At 34.4% G+C, this 14,434-nt stretch overlaps 1 protein-coding gene across 1 annotated transcript in view; it reads right to left on the bottom strand.

The window, feature by feature from the left end:
* Nucleotides 1-14,434, bottom strand: part of LOC124555746 (vacuolar protein sorting-associated protein 13A-like) — a 689,798-nt gene that overhangs the window by 399,501 nt on the left and 275,863 nt on the right. The window contains exon 28 of the mRNA XM_047129770.1: nucleotides 3,993-4,101. Within this exon, the coding sequence (XP_046985726.1) occupies nucleotides 3,993-4,101 (109 nt within the window). The remainder of the gene's footprint in view (nucleotides 1-3,992; nucleotides 4,102-14,434) is intronic.

The following is a 14,434-nucleotide window of genomic DNA, read 5'->3' as shown; positions in this document are numbered from 1 at the left end:
CATGCACCAGTTTGGTTGAGAAGGGTGTCATAAAGCCAGTCTATCTTCTCTTGAGACAAGCTGGTCCATAGCTGTTGTATTAGATCCTTGATAGCCCAGATACTGACAGTGGGACAAAGGTGATGCATGATCTGGTCCCACATATGTTCTATCAGGAAGAATGGAACTTCTTCCCAGGTTGCCACCATATCCAGCAACAATGGTCATCCAGGCTAGTGTAGAACCATGATTTGACAATGGACACAACATGACACCATTCACTAGCAGCCCACACTTCTCAGTTATGACTTCACTACAAACACAGCTATATGTATTGTGGTGTTAATTGCAGTTTACACATGGGACAGAAATTCCAGCCAATGCTAGTCTCCAACCAATTGTGTGGGATGATACAGAATGTTGCAGGGCATACACTACTCCATGTCCAGATGTGAAGTGGTTGCAAAGTGCTTGGTACACAAAATGGTGATTCTTCTTTACAATGCCCAGACATAGTAGACCTGAACATAGATGTCAACCATGCCTGCCTACTGGACTCACATTCGGGAGGACGACGGTTCAATCCCGCATCCGGCCATCCTGATTTAGGTTTTCTGTGATTTCCCTAAATCACTCCAGGCAAATGCCGGGATGGTTCCTCTGAAAGGGCACGGCCAACTTCCTTCCCTAATCCGATGAGACCGATGACCACACTGTCTGGTCTCCTTCCCCAACCAACCAACCAACCATGCCTGCCTTTGTGTTCCTGTGGAGTCCAACACTAGGCCACTGTCACATCTGAATTACCCACAAAACTGAATATTCGACAAGTTGACCAGCTGGCCATATGGAGACTTAACAATCATGCCTGTTTCAAATTCTGCCAGCTACTGACAACACTGTCTCATAATGTAGCATCTCTGCATCCTTCACAGTGATTACTGAACATCTGACACTGTTCATGTATCTTATACACCCTGCCATGTCTGGTAACAACACTTAACATAAACAACTCTAATGCAACCAAATGTTCTACCTGTCACAGAGAACTGCAACTCCAATCAGTTACATACCCATCAATCGTGTGTATGTGTACAAAGCTACATTGCCATACAGCCATGCTTTGGGGTGCTTAACTTTTTCTTTTTTGCCAAGCAGTGTATTATTGTACATTAGTTTTTCCAAAATTTTTGATAATTATGGCAAAAGTGCAGTAGTATGGATGTTTTCTGTTATTTCATTACCTTCTTAGTCATACTGACATTTAATTTTTACATATTAAAGGCAATCAGGAAAGAACTGGATAGGCAAAAACATAGTATCTTAGTAAACTCAGGAAAACACTTCTTAATTAACTTTTTTAATTTTTAAATTTATTTAAAAGAGTTTACCATGAAAAGTACTTCTTCGGGCGAAGTGAAGGTAATATTCATGTTGTTGAATTTATAAGTTCCAGTACCAGATATACCATGGCAGCTTTTACTAAGTCTGACAGTTGCATTTTTAAGTAAAAGATTTAAATGCTTCTGAAGAAACTTTGCAGCTCTGCATAAATCTATTAACAATGCATCATTTACTCTTAAATCTATCTGCTATGCCTCTATTCTGGTTCTATTAATTTCCTCCTTTACTATATTTTCTTTATTTTTTTGTCTGCTGTGCCTTTTTCCCTTGTTATGCATTCATTTCAATGCTGGGATTACTTTCTTCAATCATTTGTCTTGTAATGTGATATAACACATCAGGGTTGTTTCTGAATATCACTTGCATTTCCTTTTTTTCTAATAAAATATATTTATTTTTTGTGCAACCCATGGCTTTCTATACACTTTCATCAATCTGAGTTACTTTCAGGGTTGAAAGGTTTTCAAACTGGTAGAGAACTTCTTATGTCTACAGCCTGTTTGGTATCTCTTAAGTCTCATCAAATTTCTTCTTTGTCTTGCTTTTTCTTGATGAATATTAGAGACTTTAAACTATTTTAAAATGATTGTATTGAACCCAGCAACAATTAATTCTCACTTCATCCATATTTATTGTTTGTAAAAATGTTAAGTGATCAATTTGCATGTTATGAATTATTTCAATTTAATGCCACAGGTTAATAATCACAAAATTATAGTTACTGTCTTAGTATGGGAAAATTTTAATGTGCATTGGCAATTTTAAAGCCCACCAAGAATGTTCTGAAAAGCTACATTTTATAATTAGGATATTTCATAAACTGACATGTTTTAGTAAAACTACACATTTTTGAAAAGAGAAAATTTCAGTTGCAAATCTATAACAAAGGATATTAGAAAGAATTACATTTTAAGTTTTAAATATTTATGACCATATTAAACAGTTGGTTTGTGGATGGGGGGGGGGGGGGGGGGGGTTGCTGAATTTTGGCATGCCCACGGTTGACAGGTGTCATAAATTTAGAATACTTCATTAAATAAAATGTTATTTTCACAGCTCTTATGAGCAGACTATAATTGTACTAAGAATAATAAAGTTTAGTGAAAAACAATGTGAACTTAGCAGTTTTTAGTTGTATTTTCCATTCAAGTCATTTGCACTGTATATATCACTCCAGTTCGGATCTGAGCAATTTTCTAAAATAATCTAGTTTTGGCTGACTAACTAACCTTATTAATTCTGAATTAGTACATTTGTATCCTGATAACATTAAATGTAAACAACTGGATTTCATGGTTTGAGATGTCACTATTTCTTGGTTTTGCAACATAATTTTATCCATTAGTTTTATCTCAATTGACATTATAACCAATGGCTCTTTTGGAGGAATTAGCTTCACTAATTAGTTAGTTTACAGTAGGAATTTACTTGAGAGATGATGTTAATGACTGCAATAAACTCCTGGTGGAAGAATTTCAAAAATATGTACGAAAATCACAAGTAACCACAATTTCTTTTTTGTTTTGTTCTTAAATGTGACAACAGGGCTTCTAGCTGATTTATGAACAAATTAAAATTTCCCACAGGCACTTGATACAAATGGGCATTTATAAAGGATTTATTTTAAAAATCTACATCTGTTGCACATGCTTTGAAATGCTGCTCTAAGAAAAATTTATTAGTGTGTATGTTTTTAAAGATATGGTGATTCCTGATGAATGTGGCAACTTTTCCTTTCTCTGCTTCTGCTGTACATAAGTGAGATGTTAATCTAACTCCAGTAACACATCTACACCACTGGTCACATGATATACAATCAGACAGGTAATTTCATCTGGGTTTTACAACTCTAATGAACAGATGCAAATTATTACTTCTGTTCCTCAGCCCTCAGATATTGTGATGCAACAATGGTAACTGACACTTTACACTGACCTTAATATAACTATACAAAAATATAATTTCTGGTGATTGTCATGAATCTTCTCCCCAAACAGTTGTTGGCAAGAATGCATTATACTAGAACTATACTGTTTAGTTACTTCCTCAGGTGGATGGTTGTTTCAGTGTTTCAGTCATAACTTCCAGGAAGGAAAAAATATCCACTCATTTGGACTGATGTAGACCTTTCATCTGTTTTGTCTCTATCCAATCTTTAGATTATGTTGGTGCTGTCATACTTCTAAGCTCCTCATAAATAATGACATTCTATTGGCCAAGAATTATTTTTCTCATGTATGCACCTCACAAGGTTATTGTGCTTGAACCTCTGAAAGATTAAAACTGTATACCAGACCATGTCTGATATCCAGATCACTGCCTTTTGTATGTAATGCCCTTACCAACAGAGCTACCCATGCATGACTCACAGCCCACCTAAACAGATTCATTCTGCCAATGTGTTTTAAAATATTTTTCAAACTCCACAGAAGCTCTCTTGCATACATTGCATAATTAGTACCCCAGAAGAAAGGATGTCACACAGAATGGCTTAATCAAAGCCTAGAGGTTGTTTCTAGAGTGAATCTTACATTCAGAAAATCTAATTTAGTCCGTTTCACTTGCATTTAATGAATTTGTAAAGCAAAAATAGACATATCAATACATACCTGATGAGTCATCTGAATATGATGCTCCAGAAGAGAAATAGCCACTTGTGCTATCAGCTGAGCTTGGTGGTCGATGTGAGGGCCTCATACCTTCCACAGTCACTTTATTCTGACCATGAAACAATGAACAAACTTCAGTTATACTTAACCTGAGAACTTAATTACTGTGGAATAAAACATAATGATAAGTGAAAGAACTATATCAAATAATCAAACAGCTTAACCTCTCATTATTTGATTACATTATATGAATTGTATTCCATTGAGAGCAGTCTCTGGGATAGGGAATGAAAGATATATATTTTTAAATAAAATACAAAATAATGACTTAACTTTATGAAGCATCATAATATTCTACACCAATATTAATTCTGCTATAAAATAATACATAAGTGTAGCTGTAAGGATATCCTTCAATGAAGTAGGAGCAGGCAATTTAATCCCAAACTACACTACATTGCTTACAAGGCATTTAATATGCTGTGGTGGGTTTCTGAACACATGTGCACAGGTATCTGGCTCTGACTACTTTTTGTCCTCGTTTCCTTTCTGCTGCCCTACATCCAGCCAACGTGTTACTTACCACACCTTTACATAGGCCATTATTATTATGGGGTCATGACTCCCAAAGGCATTTTAAAGCTGCTGCTAGCTCATCCCTCCCCCAACCCCTCCCCTCAATAAGGAGTAATTCTTTTAACCCTTGTATCGACACCTAGTATAACTGCATGGTAAAACGTGAGATCATGGTTCAAAGTGTTTGCACATTATGAATCTATGGTAGGACTTGGGGTCAAGCCTGATATTTACATAGGTGTATGGGGAAAACTGCCTAAACCGTATTCAGGCTCACCAGCACAACAACCCCCATCACTACTCTATGCAGCAGATTCGGTTTGGGGCCAGGGCGTCTCCCATGTCCTATGGGTGATTTAATGTGCTTAGCCATCTGGACTTGAAATCCTTTTTGTATTAAGATTAAATCCTTAAACGTTTTGTACAATTTATTTCTTATACTTGTATTAAAAAGGAACTGATATTTGAGATTATTTTTTGAGAGAAAAAAATACTGAGTGACAACTGATGGACATTAATGAATAAACATACTGTGAAACACTTGTCCAGATAACAGTTCTTCTAAAGAGGTTTCTGTAGGGTGTTCTAGAACTAACATTACACATTATTTTTACAATTCTTTTTTGTATTATGGAAATGTAATGCCTGGAAACTGAATTTACCTAAACAATCATTCCCTGATTAACTAGTGAGTATAGCTATGTAAAAAATATGAACAGAGGTAAGGATGGAGCCACCCAAGAGGTAGAAGTCAACATCAATAAAGGTGGCACATTGGGCTGAGGATGACCAAGTGAGGTGTATATGAGAAAAGATCTTCAGGTCATGAGCATACATGCATTGCATGTATGAGTACTCTAACTTGTTAAACAATTCATCTGAAAGCTAGTGAAATTTTCATTCTCTTTTGTGTGTGTTTTGACAATCCAACATGTGTACTATTCAGTGAGTTATCTCAATTACTCCTAAATTACTTACAAAAAATTAATATGCTTAATATTGTGTAGTAACAGTCATAATGTGATTGGACTGACACTCACTAAAACATTGTGCCATTTAAATGAACTCACTTGGCTGGAAACCTGACAACTTAAAATTAATTCAATTTTGTTCTTTTCAGTAAAAAGTATTGAAATGTTTTTTATTTGTATTTTTGGTACAGTACCAAACAGTCAAAACATGCGTCTTCACTTAAATGCAATCTGAACATCATTTATGAGTGCTAAAAATAATGGAGAACAGAAAACAGAATCTGGTGGTATACCGTGACTGAGCTTTATAAATTCAAGAGTGCATATACGATTGTGCAGATGGGATGGGTGTATATTGCTTTGTGTTATGCATGAGATAAAAACCATGAACCTACAGTGCCTATAAGGTATGCACTTGTGCGTGAGAACATCATGGTGCACACAGTAAAAGACTTCAGCTAAATCAGAAAACATCAAGAAACAAACTACTCGTAACAGTCATAAAGCATGAGAGACTTACTATTGTTAAAATGCTAGTGAGGAAAATGTAATAGTGCTGTCAAGTGTAATTATGGTAGTATACATATTTACTTTTGAAGGAAGTTATTTTCACCAGAGGAAGAATGAATATTATGAAAGGCAAGACCCAATGGACAGTGCGATGACATTTAAGACTTCAGATAGCAAGAAATAGAGCACAATACTCAAGATACATAATGTAACAAAATTGTGGCTGAGGATTATGATTATCCATCAAGAGACAAAAGTACAGTTCAGTGGTAGACTAGAGATGCACATCTTCCTCCAATGCTAACCTAAAAATTCCTTAAAGCTTGTAAATAAAAAATAGTGCATATACAGACTTGTACTGATATTATTAAATATCTGCCAATGAGAAATATGCAGATGAGCTGTGATGTTGTTCACATTAAACTGTACAAGCTTCTAATGAAGCAGAAAAGCCAATGATGCTGGCCATGGTGTAAAGACCAAGTAAGAAAGAAATACCTCCATGTTCATCAAAATGCACCATCAAATACCACATTCAGTGTCATAAGGAAATAGTTGACCTTTCATTCGAGGTTACAGTACATAATAAAATGTAGTGTGATTATTGACTGAGATTTAAGTAAGTACATGCACACAAGAAGAATTTACTTTTTATATTATGTAGTGCATACAGCATACAGCTGAGTAGTTAATAGTTAAGTAATATGAGAACTCAAAACTAGAGTTTTCTTAATGATGTAGTTGCATTACACACACAAACAAACAAACAACAGGATAGCTAAGATGACAATTCTACACTCCTATATATTCACAATGTTGAAAAACTGAGCAAGAATGATGAAATAAAAATCTTAATTGGAAGTTGGTAGTTCTTAATCAAGAAGTAACATGCATAATTTCAAGCTTCAGGAAATAATAATTCAAGAAGATCTAGATAATAATTATAACAATAACTGAGGTTACCAGATTCTCATTTAAGGAGGAGGGGTGATAACTGTTAAATTACAATAGAAATTAATTATGGGCATTATGGGATTGTTGTAATAAGTGCTTGTTGAGAGACAGCAAGGCACTAGCCCCCAATATAACCTTTCCTGCATGCTATACTAAATTCTTGTACGTCTTCTGCACTAAACACAACAAGTCTGCTGATGAAAGACATAGAACAGCTCTTACATGTCTACTATGAGAGCAGCAAAGTAGACTGGGAATATTTGAAACCACATCGTCAAGACCCCACCACTGACCAATTTTAGAATATATTTCCAATTCAGATGCAACAATGGGTCTTGAGAACAAAAAATTTCTTCCAAGTACTCATCTGTATTTGCTAAGGAATTAACCATAATGCAGAACACAGTCTTTAGGTAAGAGCCTGTGAAAACATTGATAATTAAGTAGTAACAACAATTCTTAATTTGAAAATAAAAGTACTGATTGATTAACACAGTGCTGGTTGAAACTTCCTGGCAGATTAAAACTGTGTGCCAGACCGAGACACGAACTTGAGACATTGATTATTGGTGGAATTAAAAGCTGTGAAAGGCAAAGGTCCCGAGTTCGAGTCTTGGTCCAGCACACAGTTTTAACTTGCCAGAAAGTTTCATATCAGCGCACACTCTGCTGCAGAGTGAAAATCTCATTATAGAAACAGTGCTGGTTGGTAAGAATTGACTTCCTTTGCTGAAAAGTTTACAATGGGGTGAAAAAAACAGCATTACTTTCAGTGATTTTTCATCAGATTTTTATTATTGCTTCAATGTCTCACGCCCAGAAATGACCTTTACAGTAAATGACTACAAAAAGATTCAAAAAATAACTGGATAAATCATGAAATAAAAACAGCAAGAGAGAAACTTAGACTTTTCCAATATGCAATGATAAATAATAACAATAATAATAGACTAAAGGTAGAATTTAAGAGCTATCAGGGTTACTATAAAGATCTTCTGCTAGAAACTAAAAGTAAATATGTAGCCACAATGTTAAGAAACTCTACTAACACAGGTTTAGCTGTTTGGAAAGTAATAAATAGCTTTAGGGATTGTAAGGACAGGTCAACAAGTGATTTTACTATAAACCATAAAGGGCATATCATGAAATGTCAATGTCAGATTGCAAATGTTTTTAATGAGTACTTTTCTTCTGTTGTAAAATCTGTCAATGAGCATTTTAAGAATCTTCAGCATAGATATAGGGGCATTCCAATCAAACAAAGCATATTCTTGACCCCAACCAATAGAAAGGAAATCAAAAACATAGTAATGTCATTAAAAAATACAAAATCAGCAGGCTATGATGGATTGTCTATCAGTACACTGAAAAGATGCATAGACAACATATCTGATGCCATGGCCACAGCAGTAAATGATATAATTGCATCAGGTTCTTTCCCAGACAGTCTAAAGACAGCACAAGTAACCCCGATTTACAAGAAAGGTGATAAATCTAAAATTGAAAACTACCGCCCCATCTCAACCTTACCTGCATTTTCTAAGGTAGTTGAGAAAGTTATTTATACTAGACTAATGACATTCCTGAATCAACACAATTTAATATTTGAAAATCAGAATGGCTTTATGAAAAACAAGTCAACATCAGTAGCAGCAGCACAATTAATAGACAAAATAATAATGGCCATAGAGGACAAGGAGTATGTAACTGGAGTGTTCCTTGATCTAGAAAAAGCTTTTGATTGTGTCAACATCACCATATTATGTGACAAGCTGTGGAACCTGGGTATCAGAGGAACTGGCTATGAGCTAATAAAATTGTATATGAGCAATGGAAAACAATTTGTCTTCCTTAAAACAAACAGTGAGTCTTACAAATCTAAAATTACTGATAGCAAATATGGAATGCCTCAAGGTTCTGTCTTGGGACCCCTTCTTTTCTTGATTTATGTTAATGATATACAGTACTGTTCTCCCAACTGTACAAAAATATTGTATGCAGATGACACATCAATCGTGTGTAAACACAAAGACTATGAGAATCTGGAGGTACTGTGCAACAGTGTAACTAATGAAATAGCCAAGTATTTTAATGAAAGCCATCTAAATGTAAGTGCTTCAAAGACTGCAATGTTGGAATTTAACACAAGGAAACAAATAAAATTTGACATGAAATTATCCATAGGAAATGACATCGTAAAAAAGGAAAAACGGACAAAGTTCTTGGGAATTACAATCCAGGATAGCCTCAAATGGGACATGCATATTGATTCCTTAGCATGTAAGCTGTCGAAGAATGTGTTTGCTATAAATATGATTAGCAAATATTGTAAGGACATGTGTGTACTAAAATTTGCTTATCATGCCCTATTCTCATCAAACTTAAACTATGCTGTAGAAATATGGGGTGCAACAACTCAAGCCAACCTAAGCACATTATTAATATTACAGAAAAAAGTTATCAGAATTATTTATGGTGCCAAACCTCAAGAATCATGTCGGAATCTGTTCCCAAAATTAGGTGTGCTTACCATTATAGGTGTATATATATTGAAAGTTATATTGCTTGTGAAAACAATAAATCCAAATTTCAACTGTGACCTGCACCAGTACGATACAAGGCAAAAGTTCAGATATCATGTAAATAGCCACAGAACAGCTTTATATGAAAAAAATGCCCTTCATGCTGGGCTGAAGCTAGCCAATGCCCTACCAAACAGTCTCACAACCCTTCCTACTAACAAATTAAAAGATCAGCTAAAAAGAATTCTAATTGAAAACCCTTTTTATTCCCTAGACGAGTATTATATCTGTATGAAAAGTGCTTCATAAGTATGTCAAGCTCATAGTTTTAAGTAACCTACAACTAATATAATGTTGATAAAAACAATATTTGTAAAAATTGTGATTGTACACTACCAAATGTAAAATCCATCAAAATGTAAAATTTATTAATAGAAACAAATCTTTAGTTTGTAGTTTATAAACTGACATAGTCAGAAGAATAATCTGTATGATGTCCTGAAACTGTATTATTTCTTGGGATTGTATCTGATTATTCGATGCTGAATAAATATTATTATTATTATTTCTTTCTTTTCTCAGACGTTATGTCTGGTCAAAAACGGAAAGTGACGCGGACCTTGATCAAGCGTGACTTCCTTTTAACTGTACGGTATATGTTATATTGCATTTAGGAACTTTCGGGTAGTTGAACATGTATCAATAATTACAGATTTCTGCAGTTTTATATATAAGTTTGGCTGTAGCTGTATTGCGTTGATGTACTGGTGTATATTGTGTGGTATGACTCCTGTAGTTGATAGTATAATTGGTATAATGTCAACTTTATCCTGATGCCACATGTCCTTGACTTCCTTAGCCAGTTGGATGTATTTTTCAATTTTTTCTCCTGTTTTCTTTTGCATATTTGTTGTATTGGGTGTGGATATTTCGATTAGTTGTGTTAATTTCTTCTTTTTATTGGTGAGTATGATGTCAGGTTTATTATGTGGTGTTGTTTTATCTGTTATAATGGTTCTGTCCCAGTATAATTTGTATTCATTATTCTCCAGTACATTTTGTGGTGCATACTTGTATGTGGGAACGTGTTGTTTTATAAGTTTATGTTGTAAGGCAAGCTGTTGATGTATTATTTTTGCTACATTGTCATGTCTTCTGGGGTATTCTGTATTTGCTAGTATTGTACGTCCACTTGTGATGTGATCTACTGTTTCTATTTGTTGTTTGCAAAGTCTGCATTTATCTGTTGTGGTATTGGGATCTTTAATAATATGCTTGCTGTAATATCTGGTGTTTATTGTTTGATCCTGTATTGCAATCATGAATCCTTCCGTCTCACTGTATATATTGCCTTTCTTAGCCAAGTGTTGGATGCGTCTTGATCGATGTGTGGCTGTATTAGATGATACGGGTGCTTGCCATGTTGTGTTTTCTTTTTCCAATTTACTTTCTTCGTATCTGTTGATGTTATGTGATCTAAAGGGTTGTAGAAGTGGTTATGAAATTGCAGTGGTGTAGCCGATGTATTTATATGAGTGATTGCTTTGTGTATTTTGCTAGTTTCTACTCGTTCTAGAAAGAATTTTCTTAAGTTGTCTACCTGTCCATAATGTAGGTTTTTGATATTGATAAATCCCCTTCCTCCTTCCTTTGTGCTTAATGTGAATCTTTCTGTTGCTGAATGTATGTGATGTATTCTATATTTGTGGCATTGTGATCATGTAAGTGTATTGAGTGCTTCTAGGTCTGTGTTACTCCATTTCACTACTCCAAATGAGTAGGTCAATATTGGTATAGCATAAGTATTTATAGCTTTTGTCTTATTTCTTGCTGTCAATTCTGTTTTCAGTTTTTTTGTTAGTCTTTGTCTATATTTTTCTTTTAGTTCTTCTTTAATATTTGTATTATCTATTCCTATTTTTTGTCTGTATCCCAGATATTTATAGGCATCTGTTTTTTCCATCACTTCTATGCAGTCGCTGTGGTTATCCAATATGTAATCTTCTTGTTTACGTGTTTTCCCTTGACAATGCTATTTTTCTTATATTTGTCTGTTCCAAAAGCCATATTTATATCATTGCTGAATACTTCTGTTATCTTTAGTAATTGGTTGAGTTGTTGATTTGTTGCTGCCAGTAGTTTTAGATCATCCATGTATAGCAAATGTGTGATTTTGTGTGGGTATGTTCCAGTAATATTGTATCCATAATTTGTATTATTTAGCATGTTGGATAGTGGGTTCAGAGCAAGGCAGACCCAGAAACGACTTAATGAGTCTCCTTGGTATATTCCACGCTTAATCTGTATTGGCTGTGATGTGATATTATTTGAATTTGTTTGGATATTAAGTGTGGTTTTCCAATTTTTCATTACTATGCTTAGGAACTGTATCAATTTAGGATCTACTTTGTATATTTCCAATATTTGTAGTAACCATGAGTGGGGTACACTATCAAAAGCTTTTTAGTAATCAATGTATGCATAGTGTAGCGACCTTTGTTTAGTTTTAGCTTGATTTGTCACCTCTGCATCTATTATCAGTTGCTCTTTACATCCTTGTGCTCCTTTGCAACAGCCTTTTTGTGCTTCATTTATAATTTTGTTCTGTGTTGTATGTGTCATTAATTTATGTGTAATGACTGAAGTTAATATTTTGTGTATTGTTGGTAGGCATGTTATGGGGCGATATTTAGCTGGGTTTGCTGTGTCTGCTTGATCTTTAGGTTTCAGATAAGTTATTCCATGTGTAAGTGTATCAGGGAATGTGTATGGGTCTGCAATGTAACTGTTAAATAACTTAGTTAGATGTGAATGTGCTGAGGTGAACTTCTTTAGCCAGAAATTTGCTATTTTATCTTTTCCAGGGGCTTTCCAATTGTGAGTAGATTTAATTGCTTGGGTGACTTCATGTTGCAAAATTATCACTTCAGGCATTTGTGGTATCATCATGTATGTGTCTGTTTCTGCTTGTATCCACCGTGCATGCCTGTTATGTTGTACCGGGTATGACCATACGTTGCTCCAGAAGTGTTCCATGTCTGTTATGTTTGGTGGATTGTCTATTTTAATGTGTGTGTTATCTATTGTCTGGTAATATTTCTTTTGGTTTGTGTTGAATGTTTGGTTTTGTTTCCTTCTATTTTCACTTTATTATTATTATTATTATTATTATTATTATTATTATTATTATATGGCTGAATTTGTGGCTAAAGAGATAATTTCAAAAACTGATAATTTCCTGTTATTAAGCATGGAGAGCAATTAATAATAAAAAGGTGTTGTTAGTTAAACTTCATGGTGATAATGCAGGACTACTGTTGTTCATTTTCTCTGTTAATCACTCTCAAGATAAGATTAAGAACTAAATAAATAAATTAATTGTACCTGTAGGCTACTGAACATCCTTAACCTTTTCACTGCTATAGATGACCTCTTTGTGTTCTGTGCTGAGGATACTTTTGTTATGGCTGTTCTGCTTGCCTAATTCCAGTATCTGAGCTGAGAGATGGCATTCTGGCGGACATGATGTACTTATCATCCAATTTTTTTTTAAATATAGGATGAAAATTATTTGATTTTTGTATATTTTACAGTCTGATATCTTCAGTTAATAAGGAACTGAATTTCTTTTCATTATCCATCACACTTACTGCACTACAACAAATTAAGTAAAACATTGTCTGTGCTAAGGCAAGACATTATGGCCAATATGAAAACTACAGGTGTGAAAATTTGATTTTTCCACATATTACAGATTGATATTTGCATTCTATAAAGAACTGATTATTTTTCATTATCCAGCATATTTACTGCACTGCATCAAATTAAGTAAAGAACTGCATGAAATTTTAAAGAGTTGCCAGATTTAAAAATGCATGGTATAAACTTTGCATGTGGTAGATTTCAGTTCTCACACTGCAGTGAATTAAATGTAGATAAGGTATCAAAATTTTATTTAAAATATAGAGCAGAATGATATTTCATTTCATTCTTGAGTTATTCGGTTTTATATGTGATGGACAGTTGGACACGACATGCTTTGTTCCATCCATTCAGACTTGCCGGCTGCTATGAAACATGTATCATCCATTTTTAAGAAAACTGTTTTGTGAAAAAAATTAATTTTTGCACATTTTAGAGTCTGATATCTTTGTTTAATAAAGGACTGAATTTCTTTTCATTATATGACATAGATACTGTGTTGCATCAACCTAAGGAAAACATTGTCTGAAATTTTAAATTTTGCAGAGGAAAAAACTCATTCCGTAAACTTTTCATGTGGTTGATTTTAGTTCATATATTCCAGTGAATGAAATGTATATAAGACATTGAAATCTTATTTAAAATTAGTTGCAGAAGGATATCTCATTTCATTCTCAAGTTGCTGGGTTTTATATTCAAAGGATGACTGCTCGCAATGCACCCATTCATGTCCCTGTGCATCAGGAACCATGAGGTCATAACAATTGTTGTATCTTATAAATAATGCAAGATATCAAAATGAGGTTTTCTGCAAATCATGGCATGAAATAAGGCACATAAGTTTCACAATAAACACTGAAAACCTTTTTATTCACTGATATGTGGGAGCAACTCATCCGCACCAGTGAGAGGTCGGCAGCTCAGGACGTATTCAGACTCCATAGCACTATAGGAAAATCCAAGTGGCACCTTTATACACGTCCACAACACCTGAGGAATGGCATAGCAGGAGGTGTACACATGCTCACAGCAGTGAAAGGGTTAAGCACTAAATATGTGAAACCATAAAACAATATTTGTGTGAGAAACTGATAAAGGGCAATAAATGTCATATTTCAAAGTGTGAAGCTGTAGGTGGTATAACAATAATGTACTGATGAAAATTCTGAAGTTATAACATTTCTCTTTGACTTGATGAAAGAGTGTT

The sequence above is a fragment of the Schistocerca americana genome, chromosome X, assembly GCF_021461395.2.
Source record: "Schistocerca americana isolate TAMUIC-IGC-003095 chromosome X, iqSchAmer2.1, whole genome shotgun sequence".
Lineage (NCBI taxonomy): Eukaryota > Metazoa > Arthropoda > Insecta > Orthoptera > Acrididae > Schistocerca > Schistocerca americana.
The sequence above is the reverse complement of the archived record's forward strand: the minus strand, read 5'-3'. Positions and strand labels throughout refer to the sequence as shown.